This window comes from Hylaeus volcanicus, chromosome 3 (genome assembly GCF_026283585.1).
Source record: "Hylaeus volcanicus isolate JK05 chromosome 3, UHH_iyHylVolc1.0_haploid, whole genome shotgun sequence".
Lineage (NCBI taxonomy): Eukaryota > Metazoa > Arthropoda > Insecta > Hymenoptera > Colletidae > Hylaeus > Hylaeus volcanicus.
The window spans coordinates 10,636,390-10,656,742 of NC_071978.1; the positions used below are offsets into that span (position 1 = coordinate 10,636,390).

Here is a 20,353-nt window from a genome sequence, read left to right on the forward strand (position 1 = left end):
CCTCTTCTTCTTCGTCGTTCTTCTGTACATCAACGTTCAGTGTTACGTACAACAATTGATTCACCTCGACGAGGATGACGATCATGTTCAAAACCGCTCGTACATGAAAACAACACGGTGTAACTAGATCATGTTACTATATTATGAAACTCTATTTTAGACATTGGACGGATATTCTTGGGTTTACTCTTTCACGCTGTCGTTCACCTAAACGCAACGTCCTCGATTTCTTGTTTTGCATTTGCATCGTGGGGTGAGTTAGGGTGATTATTTATTGCATCGGTCAAAGTCGATGGAAGAATATTCTATGAACGTAAACAAAATGTGCGAAACACTTTGCTATTATATCAACGAAAGTTACAATGACTCTGTAACAATGTTCTTGTTTGTCTTCATTGTTGTCTTCCTCTCGCGGAAACATTTCTTCTTTTTCGCTGCTAAAGCTTTCTGGAGATATTTACAAATCGAAAGACTCTTGGAACAAATTCTTCACTTTACTCGCGTTTCCTGCCGATAAATCTAATCCAAATTCTTCTACGTAATTTTTACAATCGCCTCCTTCGTTAATAAATAAATAATAAAAGAGTAAAACGTGCACGTCGTTGACGACCATCCTCGATAACAATTAACAAAACGATCATTAAAGGTTATCGATTATTCTTTTCGTTGTTGAAAACTATCTTCCTTCGTGTTTCTCTAAATTTCAGAGTGCTCGGCCGACTTATTCCTTTTCTTCGTGACTCTTGAAAACATAGAAAATATTCCCTAAATAAAGCATTTAAAGCTTTTGTATTTTACAGACTCCTCGGGGACAGATCTTTCATCTTGTGTTTCCTGTTTCCTGTGTTTCACTCGATGAAAAGAATTGGAATTTTCGCCCACGCTACGACGAGCGAACGTAAAACGTAGCTTGGTCATCTTATCTCATGCCGAACCCAATAGCAGCGCCCTGGTTGTTGGTCGCCCTTTGTTCCATGGTGATGTATTGTCTAATCAGTCGCGAGATTTCGTGAGCTTGCTCCGTCTGAAGCCTGGTGATACGTTGCTGCATCAGATTGCCGCATTTCATGTCCAGATAGAGGGTTCCTTCCTCGGACTTCACTTTTCGGGTGGAGATCACCTCGGAGTAGGGATAGTGGTGCAGCGTCTCCTGCGAATTTGTCAAGTATTTTATTTTGTTAATTCATATAGGAAACATTTTTTGTAAATACAACTAATTATTCGTGTTTAGATTCAAATAATCTTCATGGTATATACACTGTATGTTCTTGAAAGCACACAAAAATATACGATAGAAAATATAAAATATATACTCCTATAGATATTTCATTTTTCATTAGTTAGTGTTCAATATATTTGTTGGAACTAAAATATTTATTAAACTTGCGGGATAAAAATTTGTGATTAATATAATGTATAAAAATTGAATACAAGCTAACGTTGCATAGTTCAGTAAATAAACCAGAAGTAAATTATTACAGGATGACTAAAGAACTTTGTATGATTGTCCAGTACCAAGGATTAGTTTCGATGACTCATAAATGTAAAATTGTATAAATATTCATGTTAGTAAATGACTTACGTGAGTGATTAGATCAATGAAGTGCACTCCATGTCTATTGAGGGCCAGTATGTGATCGCCACCCTTTTCCTTTCCTTCAGGCACTTTTTTCACGGCGAAGAAGCTAGATCCAAATAACGGCCACTTCCACAAAATTTCTGAAACAGAAACAGGAATATACTATTTTCTTTAAACCTCGATTTCGATATTAATATATTCGCTACCATGAAGGGCCAAGGTTACATATGATAATTCTATAAAACGCTGGAAATTTTAATTGCTTATTGTCTTTTACTAGCTCCACTGTGATCCTCAGCCTTTCGTGTGATAGATGGTTCGAATGGAAGAAATGGAGATGCAATTTTAGAACGCTTACCAAGAACCTGTGCTTTACAGGCAGCCACCGCGGTATGCTGTACATTGTTCCATGCCTGCTGGACCATGTTTGCCCATTGTTGAGGCCGTGGCTCCCGTAAACTGAGCACTGGCTTCGGTAGTAGATATTTAATTTCCTTGGTGGTTGGTTCGTGCGCCATGTCTGCTGCTCTGTGGAGAAGGGCTGCTATCTGCGCCATGTCGTACTGGAAGGAAAATGAAAAATTTACTAATAATATTCTTCGTTACGAGAAACGCAATGAAATAGCAAAATCGCTGCGTTATGTATGAATGTTTAATAATCTTCCGTCGATGTTTCAACCATATTAAATAAAAAGTTTGAATTTATTTGATAAATACGTTATTTATTTTAACGCAAGCGTTAAATAATTGGTGGGATATTAAGAGAAATTTACCACGACTTCTTGAGGTAAATGCTCTCCGGGTAGAACCAGGAGGAGACCCTCCAAGTAGTCCGGAGCGATTTGGTTGAACACTACTTCTATGTACAGTGGAGCGTCCAGTCTAAGAGGGTAGTACCACACGGATCTAGATAAAACAAAATTTCGGTCTAGGTGTAGAATACCTTTACATATAGAAGCATAAAAATAATGTCCGTTTGTAAAAATTTTACGATCATATAACATTTGTTCATATAAAATATTATATTATTTACTTATTACCCGTCGTTTATTATACATTGAGCCATAAATGGGGCTTCAAATAACCTTGAGGAGAAAAGCTTCTTCTAGAGAGTTCAACTTTTTTCAATATAAATTTTTGAGTTAGCGTAAAGAACATATAAAAATCAAATATAATTTTGGGGCCTTATTTCTGAATGTCTATTTCATATGTACATTATTTTTAAATAAATACCTGCAGAATATTAAGTAGAAGACTTGATGATTCTTGTAGAGTTCCGTCGTAACATCCAGCACATATTCGTCTCTAGCTAATGGCATGGTGAACGCATCACCGTCGACGATGCAGTATAACGAGAATTCATCCATTTCGTGAGGATGTCTTACGGATATTACATTACACATCTCCTCGATAACGTCCTGTTAGAAGAGACAAAGCACTCGTTAAGTATATAAATCAATAATTAGAATAACGTTAGAAGAACTCCATAATTTTCATATTTTCTGTCAAACTAATTAGAATATCAACTATTAGGTTCACTCATAAGTAATTGCCATTTTCTTATATCAACTTTATAACAAATTTTAATGAAGATTTATCAGTAATAAAGTACATGTTACACTGTTAAGAAATTAAGACATTATTTTCTTTCAATTTCAATTCATCATCTGTATCTGTAAAAATATGTGGATGCCATAAACATCAGCGATCAACTTATGGCTCAACCTAATATTCGATACAATAGCATCCTTGACATCGCCTACCTGCACTACCGTGGTACATTTCGTGTTGATAACCCTCTCCGTTCCACCTGGCAGTCGGTAAATCTGTCTCTTCGCGTTTCTGCCAGCACTGATCGCCATAATCTCATCAACGCTGGGCACGTTCTTCCTCCCGCCATATTTAACAGTCTTCCTGAGGTTTTGCAGGCACACCGTGGCAGTCCCGTGATAAGCTCTTCGTTTGTCGTACGCCGCCGTTTCGAGATATTTGGTGAGGTAAGGCCTCAGACCGTCGCTGCAAGTGAAATAGGCAGCGACGATGCTGAAGATCCTCCAACCCCGCTGACAGCTATCGGGATTCGGGCTCTTATTGTTCGTGGTCTGCTTCATCAGTTGGCAATAGACCTCGTCTCGCAGGTGTTCGTACTTGTGACAGTGCTGGAAACAAAATTGCCAAGTGAAAATGAAGACTGCGTCTCTCTAAATGGCATGTAGCCACGATTCCAGTTACTCGGGGATTCATCGGGAAACAGAAGTGAAAGCGTTGGTTTCCCTCTCGGTAATTGTTTGGAGAATTAACGCTCCGGGGGTAATTGCAGTGGACGACACCAATTCTGTTTTCGAGCAGAGCAGATCTCCCGTGGGATGAATGAAAACGGAAGAATGATCACCGGTAGAGAAATGAAAACTTCTGCGGTGTGCAATTTAACGCGTGTTACATTGTCTCGTACTCCGCGATAATTTATACCCCAACGTTCAATTAAAACTGAATCTAGATAAAGATTTGCGATCTGGTTGTTTGGGAGAAATAAATTGGGTTAATTGATAATTCGTAGCAAACGAAATTCGGATAAAAATGAAAGGATTGATGCTTTACTTTTCATAGCATTTGGAATGTGGTGCTATTAGTGTAACGAGATTTTTATGCATCGTTAATGAGATAATCGAAATACTTTCTTTCTTACGAGAAATAATTATGAAGCTCGAGGGGGTAATTGAAGAGAAATTCACTTTAGTGTAAAAGTAGATGGTGCGATTAAGTTACGATTTATTTTCCTGGATCTGCGATGTAAAATCATTATTATATCCCATGATTCTTTACTGTTTTATTACTTTTCTAATGAAAAATGTATATCAAATAAAATATGGAAAAAATAGATAATTTTAAATAAATATGCAAAATGTGTACGTCAATGAAATCATTTTAGTAAATTAAATAAATCATTTTTTGCTGTTATAATTATATTTCATTGGAGGAAAATCAACGTTTTCAACTAATTATTGCTTTTAAAAGTGAGCCAATACATACGAAAACGGGAAATATAAAATTAGTCCATTCGAGCTTAAAAGCTCGAGAGCTGCCATCCCACAGCTTAAAAATATTTTGTTGTCTATTTAAATATAAATAATAAAATACCTAGCAGTAACATAAAATGAAGTTTTAAAATCAACAGCCCAATTGTGACATTTTTAAAGTAATTCTGTTTCTACTTAAATGATTTCAAATCACGAAACCTTATATCAGCTTTCAATAGATTTGCCAATCAAAAATTGTTGCTCACCATCAAAATAGTGTAAACACACTTGACTTCGCTGGTGTCTGGAGGCAACGGTTGATCGCCCATGTACCTCATGAGACACACGAAACACTCCACAGCTAAGGCGCTCAGATCCGCATCCAGCCTCAAAAGACTTTGCTCGATAGGCACAGGTGAGTACTTGACGAGGTCCACTTGCTCCTTCCAGGTCCATTCCGCGCCGTCCTGTTGACCTTTGCTCTTCTTGTTCTTCTTTTTGCTCTTCAACGACTCGATGACTTTCAACGAGCCACTTATGGACCCGTCGGCAGTCTTCAGCATCTCGAACCTGACGAAAGGGACGGTATCATTTGAGACTTTTGTTCGATTAGGATTTCCTTACGGCGTTATCGTTATCTACGCGGCGAATCGCGCGGTGCTTCTCGAACGGACTGTTAGAATCAATTTAGACGAAGGAACGGGACTTGGAAGTGACGTAGGTAATGGTCCTCCAAAAGGGAAAACGTCTCGTTGGAGGAGCAGGAGCCCGTAAACGGATTTTCCATTGCAGGACGTTGTTACAGAGGAAGAAAAAGTCCCGTTGAGTACTGGTTGGGTGGTCGTCACTTGTCAAAGTCATGTTTAGGAAGTCCGCACTCTAGTTAGGTGTTCTAATGATCCTTATTCAACCCGACTACCCGCATCTTGCTGGTTCCTTATCGCTTTTGCCAAGGCTTTCCTTATACTCTAACTGCTGCTGTTTACTGTTAGTGATTATCTTAAATATTTTCAGTATTTTTGATTGTACAAGTTATTGAATAATTATTAAGATAAAATAGAATAATTCCAGTACAAATCTATTACATTGGAATAAAGTAATTGAGTATGTATACATTGCATAATTCTATCATATAGAAATATTTACACTTGACAATAATCGAGTAACATCAACAGTTAATAATACTCCTTACTTTTTCAAACATAATCGATCACTTACAAACGTAAATGCAGAACAATGCTGCAGTCTATATTCTACAGTTCTCCGAAAGTTACCGTTCATTTTTTGACAGAATATTCCAAGCATGTAAATTGTGATCAGATTACGGATAACTCATGTGAAACTGCAGTTCATTAGATTCTAAGAATGTCTTGTTTCCTCATCATCCACGATGAGGCAAGAAAATAATAAGACCTAGCTCGATTACGATATTACTACTATGCATTGAAGTCACCCACGCAACGTTAGCATCGAGACTACGTTCATGACTTTATTGTATGAAAATCAGCCCTAAGTCGATTCGAATCTTTAGTAATTGTTGAAATATCAGATTCTCCATGTTAAAAGTTACCAAAAATCTTTATTCTGAGCACTTGACAATCCACTGCCTCAAGACTAATAAATCGTTTTCTTGGATCATTTGGCAATTTGGATCACGACGTTAACAGTAAGAAATAGCACCGAAAAATTCAACTAGTTCATAATGTTAAGATTTCTGAACTATATTCTTACAGACACGTGATTCCAGCTGGTGGTCACTGTTGACGTTAAACTACTTGGACTTTAGTACATCATCCACGAATTATTACGGAATAACTGCATTCGAGTCCTTTTACTTTAGCTAGGTCTCTCTATAACCTTGTTGCACTCTGTGCCGAACAACTGGTCAACGACGGATATTTACGTTTACTAATTCTCGTAATAGGTGGAACAAATCCGACTTTGGTAAATCGAATCCCGACAGCCACGATATGAAACACTGCGAAACGGTAACTCGCGGATTGCCGGACGATGCCCAAAGAAGACGAGGAGTACCGGTTAACCGCGCGCTCGCTAAGATGGTCGATGCTACTCTGAGAACCGCGGTGCGTTATGCTTTCTCAACACGGCCGACACGGGTTTCTTGCGTAAGAAAGGCCAATTAGTCTTTAACATTAATTTCCCTTTTATTACGGTGCCGCGGTTTGGTAAAGGTGTTCTTGTCACAGCCGGGATCTCGAAGGCGCACGTCCGATCGCGTTTTGCGATATCAGATACATTTTGAGTACTTACTGGTCAGAGCCTAGAGTGGGCAGCGTGTAACATTTGGCGAGAGAAAGGAGTTAAACGTGGCATTTAAACTTGTTTGTTAATTTTTTGTGAGGGTTCTTATACGTATAGAAGGTAAATGTAAATGTCCTTTGAATTTGGTAATCTCGAGCAGGAAAACTGCAGTACATATTTATCATTTGTACAGGTGGGGACTTGATCCTTTATGGGTGACGAAAACAATTTCGTAACGAAGATAATATTTCAGATTAGTTGAAGGATGTGCAAATGCAATGTGTGAAGAAACTTAAATGCAATGTTGGTAAGAAATACGAAAAAACACACTAGTTTTACATTGATTCAAAGACCAATGTTGATTTGAAAACTTTATAACATGTTATGAAAATATTTTATAATTGTATAGTATTTTTTACACGAAATTGCTCCTGCTCATCCGAAGAGTACATTCTCATGTACGAAAAATTGTTTGATTAATTAATAATGGTTGATACTGAATCTTTCTTACCAAATAATTTACAACATAAATTGATAATACGTAATGAAAGTTCATCTACAACTATCCGACTAATGACGATTGAAAATCTGTCAAGGTATATCGTAAGAAACAACACTGTAACAGCAATAGTCGACAACCTACTTATCGCGGTCAGTGGTCCGCAATGACACAACAAGTGACTCAGCAATCAAACATAACATTAAAGAAATCATTAAGTAGACTTATGAAAGATTTTCTGCTATTATTTTTAATTGAGAAATGAACAAGTCAACAACCTTCATTTTCGTACTAATCATTCCTTTACATTTATAATATTCCTACTTTCAAGTGTATTCTGAGATTGAAACATTTAAATATATCACGTTTAAACTATGCCTGTATAATAATTATATCATCAGAGTATCAAAACAAAAATCACTAAATCAAACACTTTTATATTCTGATTATTATAATTGTTATTCTCTGATTTCGTGTCTCATAGAAATTCCGAAAACTGCCTAAAATTGCATTTAAATTTGTGAATTACTGTAAATTATTATTATTTCAATATAATTGTGACTCTTATATCGCTTTATATTTCAATCGTTCCTATCCATGCATTCTCACAAATTCTTCAAAAACACCTAACCTCTCTTAATTAATAAATACCCTGGATAGATTTTCAGCTGAAGTTTCACGAATTTCACAGCAAAAGAAATCGAATAACGCCGAGGCAATACTAACTTCTCCGTGCTTTGCCTGAAATTCAGCATGGCATACTGCAAAAGAGAGTGTTTTCCATCGTTGACCACCGGTCCGCTCTCGTAGATACCATCTTCTTGCAACCTGCCGTTGTCTTCCGGTTGCCGCCATTCCTGGTTAGGGCTGAGCCGCTGGTTCTGCTGGTTTTTCTGATGGTTCGTCTGGTTCGCCGCCGACACGTGGTTAGGCACACGACTCGCGGACACGTGGTTCTCGTGATTCGAGATAACGTGATTAGACTGACCGTGGGACTGGACGTGATTCAGAGAACCGTGATTCGCCTGCGACTGGATCGATTTCGTGATCTGGGACACGTGATTCTCGTGATGGTTCGGCTTGTGCAGCGGCTTCTGTTCGATCTGAAAACGGAACGGGACTTGTTATTTATTTTGTTCGAACTTCTGGATAGTCTCACCAAGTACTCTTATTTTTAACGAGTAATATATTTTCTCGTACAAAATAAAAGAAAATTCGTTTCTCCTTTTTTGCTGCTAGTTATTAACTGATACAGTGGTTTTCCAAATGGAATTTATGTAGACTTTCTAGAGAGTGTAGCATATTAAAGAATTATTACATATTTTAAAATTCATGTTGTAAACGTGTTAATAATTCTCATAATAAACCTTAGTACATGTACACAGATTCAAGAAATTGTGATTATGCCCTAAATCGATTCACTTATTTTCTAATATAAGGATTAAGAATAATTTTGTCAATAATTAGAAAAATTATATTTTATACTACGTATTCGAGTTAGATGCTCTGCAAATTCGTCTCCAATAAGAATATCTTTGACTTCAACAAAAAATTGGTTATTTTTATAAACACTAGCACCATTAAAGAAACAAAAGTCCTCAAGGAAAATCTCGGGTGAAGTTATACTTTCACACGACTTCCAAGAGAAAAAAACCTCGAACCATAGGTCAAAGAAAAACGTTTCACTCTTCCCTAATAGAGTTAGAATTATCTAAACGGGAACTACTTTTCATAAATTCCTTAAATACACGTTAACACATTGCGTGTGATCGACAATTAAACGTCTTTGGTAGTTAGAGAATCATATTGCACTATCGTAAAACAATCCGAGAGAATGGTACGCTAAGTATTACTTCCATTGACGTCATAAGATAGGATTTCATTTTTCGTTGACATGTCTCTTCCGTTCCATTATCATGATCGGGGGATCGTGATAATTCATGCGAGTCAGTAAATTACTGGTGTAAGATCCTCGCATGTGAGCGATACGTTGCCCTGATTTCGCAAGTGATTTACACGAAGGTTTCTCGACCTTTCCTATTATTCATTTTCTCTTTCGGCGTCCATTTCCTGCTTTTCACCATCGCCGTCACGTCTATCTTGGATCCTTCGATCGATCTCGCGGGCGAGAAAACGGGTTTTCCTGCACGCGATCGAGAACAAACTCAGGAACGCGGAGAACAAGACGGGTAGCAAGTTCCGAATACAATTTTATTTCCTTTTGCTTCTTTCAACGAAACGGTTCGATAAAATTAAGAAAGTAATTATCGACGAACGATCGTCGTTTGACATTTCTCCATGTTGATGTAAACTTTCATGTCGACCTAGAAACTACTTTCATCACAAAACACCATCATTTTTAATTGTGTTTAGGTCTCTGTAGCTGTCTATAAAGAATTTTAAAGTTAAAATATGTAATACTCATACAATAGTTGTTTCTAAATTAACTAAATATTTTACTTTGAAATACTTGTGCACTATTTTTTTTAAATTAATATATTTATCAATTTAAACATTATCTAAATTTGTTCATTATATTTTCTAACTCTTTGCACAGTAAGCAACTACACTGAGATCTTTCTTACATTATTTCTAACAGTCCAAATCAGCATTTCGTAAGAAAAAAGAAATTGTCTAGCTTAGCGTCGTAATGGTGTTTCTTATGGCAACAAATTATAGGGTAAATTGTAGAAATAAATGAAGGAGTAACGGTTTTCAGAAGTCGCAGTTGAAAATCGATACCATTTTTTCTTCGTCCGCAATCTTAAAACATTCGTAATCTCGTGAAAGTTGAAGTTTATAGACTCGAATGATTGCCTCTATTAGCCGCTTCTGACATATATTTAGTAAATTGTGATTTCGTTCCTCCTTACAACATGGCGCATGCTGCCATTGCATGAATGATATTGCCATAACGTGACCCTCAATTTACTGTTATTTCCGAAGGAATGTGTACCTATTATACGTGAAAGAAAAAAATATTTATCGCGTTATGAATTTTTATGAGCCTCAGGAAAACCCACTTTAAATCAGAATTATGTGAAAAAGGATAGTAACGTTTCTTTCTTGTTCTATGATATAAAATGACTGTTGCATCTTAATTATGCATTGCGTCCCACATTTGACTTTTCATTGCTACAAGAAAGTTGTAGATTGCGTCCCACATTCGAGTTAAAATTACAAATAATAGTGTTGTATTTATTTTAATAGATAACACTCCTAATTTTGGCTTTCATTCTAGAGAAAGCTACAGAAGGAGACGTAAAAGTTGTGGTAATCTTAATAAAAAACGATCGAGTGGATTCTAAAAAGAATATGCAGCTGGATTTTTTATTCATAATAATATAATGATAAGCAACTTTCAAATTATTTATTTTTGAGACGGTGGTTTGAAACAATGCCATTTTCAAGAGAAGAATTATTAGTAGATATTCGTTCAAAATTTACAGAAATGACTTTAAAGAATTCTGTATAGTATTTCAAGAGTATATTAAGACAGCACAGGATATATCGATAACTAAGCTTCCTCTGACAAAACCTGATTGTACCTGAGCAAGCGGGATAAGCAGATGTTGACCCTGACCTACTTAATCGTCAATCCATCGCGGTATGGTGGAAGACGTGATCATACATAGCTACGGTACGGTATTAATAAGAACAATCTACCCGATTTTCTTCGACCTTGTTTACGGACTGAATTTCGTTTCCACTGTGTCGAAATCTGTTTTTAAAATTGATTTATAAATACAATCGCAATATTAAGAAGTGTTCTCATTTAACATGAAATTCAGTAAACCTTATTTAAATCCTGACTTCATTCAAAACATGGTAATTTTGTTAATTTCGTGAATTTTTCGATATACTTTTATACACGTAATCTAAACAACCTTTTGTCTTCAGAAAGTATGAAATGATTCATTCTCCAGTTATCTTTGAAGCGAGAATACTCTCTAACCAGAACTCCACTCGAGTGATTTCAATGCATGGTAACAGTATCATCTCCAAGCTCAAGTAGATAAATAGTACAGTGATTTGCACAATATTATTGTAATTACACATATTATTGCGCAAACGTCTGTGCTATTAAATGTCACTACTAACGATGTAATTGTCTCATTTTTTACCCACTTCAACTGAAAACGTTCAGCAGCGCCAAATAAAGCGCGACAGAAGATTAAGACACCCAAGAAATGTCAATGCCTGTTACGGAAATAATGCACCATTTCAGATGTCATGAAATCGTAATTCGTTCTTCGTTAACCTTAATTGGCCGATGAAGAACGGATCTTGTGGTGGCACCATTAATTCTGTTTAAACTTTTTAATGGTTCCGCTCGTTACACTCGGCGTAGCCTTCAATTACGGTACCCTCGCGACGCCGATGTTTTACTATTTAATAACCGCGAATGGTGGCGATGCAAACAGGGTTGATTATGCGGGATGCGTTGAACGCAACCGCTGCATTCCATCTGAGACACATCGTATCGTCCGAACAACGGTAAAGGCTTTTTCATTCGACGATTTCTCGCCTACAGAAATCGGATGCTGCGCGGCCTGCTGGCCGAGTAACTGTCTGAAAATTGATTTTCACGCGACGTCGAACCGTGAAACGGAAAGAGACGAGCGAGACCTCGGCATCATCAAGGACGCCGTGGTTGCGATTAATAGGAAATGAAACTTTATCGCTCGTAAAGCGTACAAGTTGACGACCCTATTCCTCGACGGTCTTTCGCGACGTATGCAAATCGCCGCGAAGGAAAACCACACTCGACGACGGAAAATATTTTTGTAAAACGAGCGAACGATTATTTTTATGCATTCGAAATTCAAGCGAAGAGGGAGTTACGTGTAAATTATCCACAAGTCTGTTACAGAACGGAAATGTCGGTGAATTTAATTTAACTGAATGTTTGAAATTGTGCATGTGGAAAGTCTTCGATAAGGTATTCAATAAATTTCTCCCAGGAATTCACGAAATCATTTTTAACAAATATATGTGATATTATACTCTAGGTCTATTCAGTTTTGTTAGTCACTTATATTACAAATACTAAAAATAGTTAGAATCATTGAACAGGAAAGACTAATTTCGATGTATTTACTTTAACCATGTGCGCCTAAGAAATAGATTATTTCAAGTCCAAATTTTGGAAATGAATGTTTTAAGTATTCGAAACTTGTGTACTAGGACTATATATGAGAAAGTGTTCAGATGTTTATTGATTGCAATATAATATTCAGAAGACTATAGTTGAAGAAGACAATTGTAACGATTCCACAAGAAGGAATGAGATTAATATATGCACCAGTAATTGCAATTCCGAGTACAAAATCGGTAGCGTGTCTCGCATGTGAAAACTCAATTCAGCTGTCAGTATTGTCTTCACCGAGCCATTTTAATTGAAAATCGTATGCATTTCGCGAGAATATTAATTTTATGTAAGTTCTGGCTTCTCCCGTAAATTATGTTGCATAATTAAAAAAATTGTTTATATAATGCCTGCATTATATAACTCGATAAACTTCCTATTCGTGTAGCAATTAATTCAGAATATATTAGCTGGCAGCAAAACAGTCACGAAGGCTATGGACATGTAATTTGATAACTAAAAATTCGTCTCAACTTAATGATCTAACATTTTCTATGTTTCATAATAAGTAACCAAATCAATGAATCTTTAAAAATGTAGGAAGAAACAAATTATAGATTGTTTTTTTTGAGATTTGTGTAGAAAAAATTTTCGTTATATTTAATGGTTAAATGAAATCTATTATTTTATTCGAACGTATTATTTTTAATTTCAAACCACTGTGTTGAAAATAACAGAACGAAATAAATAAATTGAAATAATTATTTCTTATCTTCGTTTCAATTAAAATTTACCCGACTCTTTGAGACTTTATTACCGAGAATTGAGCCGTTCACTGCACAAATTGAACTCCATCAGTCACATAAAAATTGTAACATTACTGACGATTATTTTTTGGCTGTTCTTTCTTATCAATTTTATATACCGTTAGATGAAAGCTACATCTATATTTATGCATTCTATAATATTTATTTGAATTTATATTACAAAGGAAATTTCAAAAAACAATGTACATTATTTCATCGTATTTCTCAACTTTTTGTTTTATGGAGTTAATCGATTTGTGCAATAAACGGTTCCCCCGGACCAAAAATAATTTGAATATTCATAATCATTCATCAAAAAGCGCGTAAAACCAAGAAAAAGAAAGCCGCCGCAGATTGTAAACAGGACATCGAATCTCGCCAAGGGAACCGACAAGATTTATCGAGTATTTATTAATCGAGGACAAGAATTTTATCGGGATCGTGACCTGGTAGCTCTTGACCTTTTCGTCGAGTTTCTTCAAGGTCTCCTGTATGGTGCTGAGCGTCTTGTCATTCGACTTCTCCTCGACCTGCGCCTCGTTTTGCGTCCTCAGCTCCTCGAACCTCTTCAGGATTTCTCTCACACTAAGTTTGCTCCCGTCGGCGTTTTCCTCCGTGATCGTCTCCATCTTCGACATCTTCCGGTCCCCGTTCATGCGACCCGAGATCTGATCGCTGTCATAGAAGTCTTGGATCAGCTCGTTCAGCTGATCCTCTTGTCTCTGCGTAGTCGGGGATTGAGCTCGATACATGGTCTCGTGGGTGTCATTGTTCCTGTTCGGTCCAGGCTGACCTCGCAGCAGGCAACCTTCTTCTAGTCTCAGCTGCTCGATCGTCGGTTGACTTTGAGACCGATCGAAGTTGCTGGAGTTCAGGGAATTAATCGTCGAGGCTATCGAGCTCATAAAAGGCTTCTGCTCCAGCTTGGACACGTCGATCCTCGGTATGTTCTCATATTCGAACTTTTGAGCAAGCACCTTGGCGTCCTTCTTGTTCGACTCTTGGCTCCTCGAGATTTGCTTCACGTTATTCTTGTTTACGTCCAGCTGGCTGGAATCCGGAGACACCTTCCTCTCTTCCTGCTTTTTCTTCCTCCTCCAGTCATCCTTTGCAAAGAATTTGATGAACCTGTTCTTCTGCTCGCTCTTCGAGCCCTTCTCGCGGTTCGAGGCCTTCTCCAGGAAGGCCCCCGAGTCGTCGGTGTGCCCGTATTCGTCGCTGCTCAGCTCGGACTCCGAGGACTTCACCAGCAAGCTGTCAGGAGAGTTCGTCTTCCGATCTTCGTCGGAGAAGTTCTTGAGATCGAATTTTCCGACGAGATTGTTCAAACTCTTCCTTCGAGGACCAAGCTTCGCGTCGTGATCGTCGTAATGCTTTCTATAGTCCTCGTCGACGCGGCAGAAGTAGTCCGGCGTGGATCTCCTCTCGATCCTCGCGTCCCTTCGGTAGTCCAGGTTCCTCCCGTTCTCGTTCGTGTCCAATTTACGCAGAAATTCGGATCTACGTACGATTCGCTGCACGTTGTTGAATGCTCTCGGCTCGTTCTTCCGGGAATCGATTTCTGGGGGCTCGGAAGGGTCGAAGAACTGAGACAGGATCTCTGGACGGTGCTTCTGCTTCTTCCTCAGGGTCGTCGGCAAATCGGCCCAGTTGCTGTAGAGTCTTTTCGAAAAGACTCCTTCGGTGTCCGAAACCTCCCTTTCCATTTTTGTCAGTTGACGGTGTACACTTCTTTGGCGAGTTTCGTTGAACACATTTGGAGAGTTCGGTGACCGTTAGTCACTTTATAGTACGATCATTGTTATTTCGCGCGCGTCACAGGTTGATCTGATTGATAAGTAATTACTTATTATCTTGCTAACCAATTGTGTTGTGGACGTTTGTGATGTTAGGACAGGAAGAAATTTATTGGATAAATATTTAAATTTGTCGACGAGGAAAGGTTAGAGCATCAGGGATAATGATAAAGAGAAATAGCTAATTAATTTATGTGCTACTGTTTCAAGTATGTATTTACATTACAAGGCGACCAGGAACTTATATAGAGTTACAGTCAGTCCAATAAGTATTCGTACTCTCTGTGCCTGTTAAAGAAATTTGCCTAGATTCAATGATAGGTTTCATGTTACCAAATCCATTTTTCGTTATATGTACACAAGTGTAAAGATTATCCATGTACATATTTATAATGAAACATTTATTTGAATATATGAAACCTATCCTTTAATTTAGACTTTGTTTCTAGATATAGAGAGTACGAATACTTATGGGGCTGACTGTATATTACCTATTAGTTTTCTTGAATTAATTGAAATAAATATTCGATCAGTTAGCGAGGTAATACTGTTTTAGTAAAGATGGTAGTTTTGGGGAATTAATATAAGTTATTCTTGAATGTACCGTGCGCACTGTCAGGCTTTATTATATAATTTTAATCTATAGCAAGTTTTGATATTATTTAGTAATTAAAATGGACTTTATAGAAGAGCAAGCATTGAAAATTCTGTTGAAATTTGTTTCAAATTTCTGTCTTAGTTACAGAAATTACAAACTGTTTTGTTTAAATACGTTACAATTTACAATAAATACATAAATTGCGAGATACCCTGTATAACAAGTTTTAACGTCCACGTTGCATTTGGCAAGTAGTTGACGAAACACTTTGCATATATATATTGTAAGATAGTTTTCTCTGCTAAATTATATAGTTTTCTATCTTTATTGTAAATAATGTTTTTAAATTATATATATACATATAATTTAAAAAAATTATTTACAATAAAGATAGAAAACTGTATAATTTAGCAGAGAAAACTATCTCACAATCTAACTCAAACATACAACAAAAAACTAGGTCAAATTGAACACCTATTCATGTGAAGTTTTTTCATTGTTTTAGGTTCTGAATCGATTCCTGAAATACTTCCCATAAATTGCGAGATACCCTGTATAACAAGTTTTAACGTCCACGTTGCATTTGGCAAATAGTTGACGAAACACTTTGCATTCCACGAACGGCTTCACCGAGAAATCTTCCGCTCTGGTAAAAAATTATGGTCTGATATTTATCCAGGAATGACGTAGATTGAAATATTTATCGGCTACTAAATGTCTCGCTAAATTCCCTTTTGATCTCGGTGACACAAAAAGTAACTGCTGACAGAAGTCGTGTTCGCCTTTTGCGATACGAAGGAACAATGACTTGAAATGACGATGAATGCTGAAATACGTCGTTCTATAAATGACGAATAGCCTCTTTCAAGAATAACGTCTTTTAAGGATACTTTCGAAGCACAGTTCGCATAACACGCGTTATCGAGCACGACGAATGCCTGGAAGCGATATGTATGGAAATTATATCCCGAGGAATACAATTGACCCTGATTCTTCGAATCATAGAAGAATCGTTTACGCGCGACCGTGAACTTTCCTCGACTACGAATTGAAAGTACTTCTTCAATAATGAACGAAAGAAAAGGAGTCCTTGCGAAACGAATGAATTATCAACGCACATTGTCGTGAAAATTATGTTTCATGAACTCTCGATTGCGTGGAAATGAAAAGACAAGATGTTCTTGAATGGAAAATGTCGATTGATTGGGTAAACTTTCTTCTGCAATAATTTCGAAAAAAAACTGGGCCATGTCGTTGCGAAAGTTCCTTTGTATCAGTTTCGAATATACTTAGTTTCGTTGCTTTTGATAGTTGAACTTGTGGAGAACAATTTTACGACTGGGAAGAAAAAACGAATTTGATTTAATATAATTCTGTTATAAAAAATGTAATATCATCGATGTTTGATACATATATGAAAGTCAACATATTAAATTTAATTATGTTTTTGTTACCTTTTCATGAAATGTAAGGTAAGCATCAAAATACATACACACATTTATAAATTCAGAATATTGTAACCTGTTTACAGAAATCCAGTTTGAATCGCAGCACTGTTTTATATATGAAAATCATCAGCAGCAAAGGTCGGCATACATTTGCATTGTAAAATATTTTTTACACACAGGACGATCAAGCAAACGGAAATTCGATTCGTTAGGAACGCATCGAATGCGTCTCTAAAAATTCATTTTCACTCGGAGTTGTGAATAAAATTTCGAGAGAACTAAAGAAGAGCGGTTAAATTCCAAGGAGAAAGGAGAAAGAAATCGTGGGAAACGTTGATGAATATTCGTAGAATGGAATCGAGCGAATTATTAAAGAGTCAGGAGAAGAATACGCGAGGCTCTTTAAGGGAAAGTAGAGATTCTGCAATGCCTGCGTTTTAGTGACCATTTGATATTCTTTGCGTTCTTCGATAAGATATTCGACTTGTTAGGAAAATTGCAGGGTTGTCCTTGTCGTGGCACGATAATGTTGGATGTGGATCACGGAAGAAGGTCCTTCTTCAGGGGTCCGTGAGAAGATCGACGAAGAAGCCTCTCGTGAGACCGAAGAACAATGTACACTTTTCATTGCAATTATCTCGCGCTAACGAACTCTCCTTCGTTCCGTCAGCGAATTAGAAAGGCCTCTGCTTTCTTGGAAACTCGCCTAATCGTATGACCACCATTGAAAAGGGCTCTTTTCGTTGCTACAAAAACTCGAGGGTAAAAAATCGAGAATGCGAAGCAAACTTCACTTATAAAAGTGATACACAATACATCTCAAATTAATATCCTCGTAAGACATATTACTGATGAGATTTACAATCCTTGATAGTTCATAAAGGCGAGTGAAAATTGGACAAAATTTTAAATAAACACAAGTAAACAGTGATTCATTAATTTTTAAATAGCAATTTGACGAAATAATTTATAAGGTTGCATTGAATGATACAATTTTGTAGCTAGATATACAAGTACGTGTAAACAGTTAAAATGTACTACAGGTTTGAAAACCAGATCAGGTAGTTTTATTTGGTTGTTTAAAGCGCCGTTTTAATTATTATTCAGGGATGTGAAGTTGGTTAGCAGGATTGGTAACAGTATAATCTCCCGGATTACGCTATCCTATAAAATTCTATAGTATAATCTAAGAGGCTGTACTGTTATCTGACGTGCTAGTCAACTTGTTTGCTCTGAATAGTGTGTATGTAGATTGCTACATAATCATCTACAACGTTTGCTGCATTCAAATAGCGCAGGAAGTAGATTGACAATACAAGTCACAGCTAAAAATATAGAACAGAATTATGAAACGAATTCCCTTTTAGATACAAGTGACTTCTTCTTTTCGAAAGAGTAGGATTATAAATATTATCAAAAGTGAATCAGCAGTCCTAGTCACAGCTCAAGTAGTGGGTTTTGACAAGGTACCAAAACACAATTCTGTTTTAATTGCAACTCATGTCCTGTTTGAAAGGATAAGATTAACAGTCGACATTTTTAGTTCATTGTAGTGGATTTTTGACACAGAGTTATAAACATATACATGAATGTACTAATATACTCACAATTGAACAAAAGTAGCAAGGTTCAACTAAAGTGCTCCCAACATAACTTCGAACGTACCATAATATTTTCCTAGAATGAATATTTATCTAACCTAGTCAGTGCCATCTTAAAAAGTGGTCGTTTTATGAAATTGATTCACAAGAGCTAAAATAACTCGTATTCAAAGCAGTTGATCAATTTAGAAGTCAATTTGTATGTCAAGTTCTCCTTTTTAGCAGTTCAAGAATTTATGCGTATAACTCATGGAAGAGGAGAGTGTAGAGATTAAAATCACAGATTCGAACAAGGATCGTCAATCGAAAACTTGACCCGAGGAAGAAGTAGAAAGAGTACTTCTATAAATCGTAAATAATTAGTATGCGGCTATAGTAATGGAACCAGCAGGTTTTGGTTCACGAAACGTCTTCATCTCGCAAATCCACACGCGAAGGTATAATGAATGATGCAGATGATTTCGATTCATCTCTCCACGGTAACTTTGTCACGTAAATCTTGTCCCAAGGATTATTTGAAATTATAATTTTAGCCTTGAATGATAATTCGCCATGTTTATGCTTCCTTTTATCACAGGCTACGCGACGAGTGCTGTTCTTTCGTCGAGTATCAAGTCGAAGACATGGATATTCGTCTCTCCGAGTAATTTACTTTAATCTTATCTTGCGTCACTCGGGACATGCTTCTCGGGAACAATTTTTTGGGATTAAGTTAAAATATTCTCCAAGGTGAGACGCGGTTGCGAATAATCGGTCGATCGAATATAAAAAAACAAGATTTCAAGGACGCTTAATTAATCGACGTTCTTTTGGTCTGGTAGGGAAAGAAGAAGTAATTTCTATGAATATTCATTCCGCGAAGGGATGCAGTGCGATCGGCGAAGAAACAGCTAATTAGCATTGTCCTGTTCCGCTCTGTTGCATGGCGCTAATTAAAAGACATTATTCTTTTGCTTAGACTCCGTTTTAGTTAACAGACGTTCCTATAGAAGTCACTGGTTTCGAAGCCGATTAGATAGTTGTCAAGACTGCACGGTAATTAATAAGGTTACGTATTACTTTCTTGCCGCTGATTACAAAAAGTCGAACAAAGATGCGACGAAAAATCTAAATGGAGATCGAAAATTTCTCGATATCTACTTGTTTCGCTTTACTTTCTTCTGTAAAGTAAGAAAATTATTGTTGAAAAATCGTACTATTATAGAAAATACTGAACATTGAAAAATATCGATCAATTTGTTCAACTATATATGTTTGAATTTGTCGTGAAAATATTTTGTATGTAATACAATTAATGCTATAGTTTTCTAAACTAGCCGATTTAATTAATTTTCTTCGACCTTCAAGGAAGCCTTCGAGGAGAGACAGGTTCAAGTGGTCGCCACTTTTAGGCTGCTTAAATAACAATTTCGTTCTTACTTTAATTATAGAGCTCGGTCAGGTTCGTTCCGCGAGCATAATTTTCTCTCTGCGGTGTGGTCGTCCCGATGATAATGGCGGTCGACCGTTAATTTACATCGCCCGGCGCGCAGTTGAAACGAATTTATGGTTAATCAGTGGCTATTATTCCCAGCTCGATCGAAGATCGATATCTAGGACCGAGACTGGCTTGGTACCACTGGCAAGCACTGCGCAACTATCCACGGAACGCGTAAACC

General features: G+C 37.0%; 1 protein-coding gene across 3 annotated transcripts in view; it reads right to left on the reverse strand.

Annotated features, from left to right (window-relative positions):
* Positions 1-919: 919 nt before the first annotated feature.
* Positions 920-20,353, reverse strand: part of LOC128873101 (unconventional myosin-XV) — an 88,316-nt gene continuing 68,882 nt past the window's right edge. For all 3 annotated transcript variants that reach the window (XM_054116390.1, XM_054116389.1, XM_054116391.1), the window contains 8 exons: positions 8,084-8,460; positions 4,863-5,166; positions 3,343-3,738; positions 2,813-2,997; positions 2,353-2,485; positions 1,938-2,142; positions 1,583-1,719; positions 920-1,150 (listed from right to left, as the gene is read on the reverse strand). In XM_054116390.1, the coding sequence (XP_053972365.1) occupies positions 920-1,150; positions 1,583-1,719; positions 1,938-2,142; positions 2,353-2,485; positions 2,813-2,997; positions 3,343-3,738; positions 4,863-5,166; positions 8,084-8,460 (1,968 nt within the window). The remainder of the gene's footprint in view (positions 1,151-1,582; positions 1,720-1,937; positions 2,143-2,352; positions 2,486-2,812; positions 2,998-3,342; positions 3,739-4,862; positions 5,167-8,083; positions 8,461-20,353) is intronic.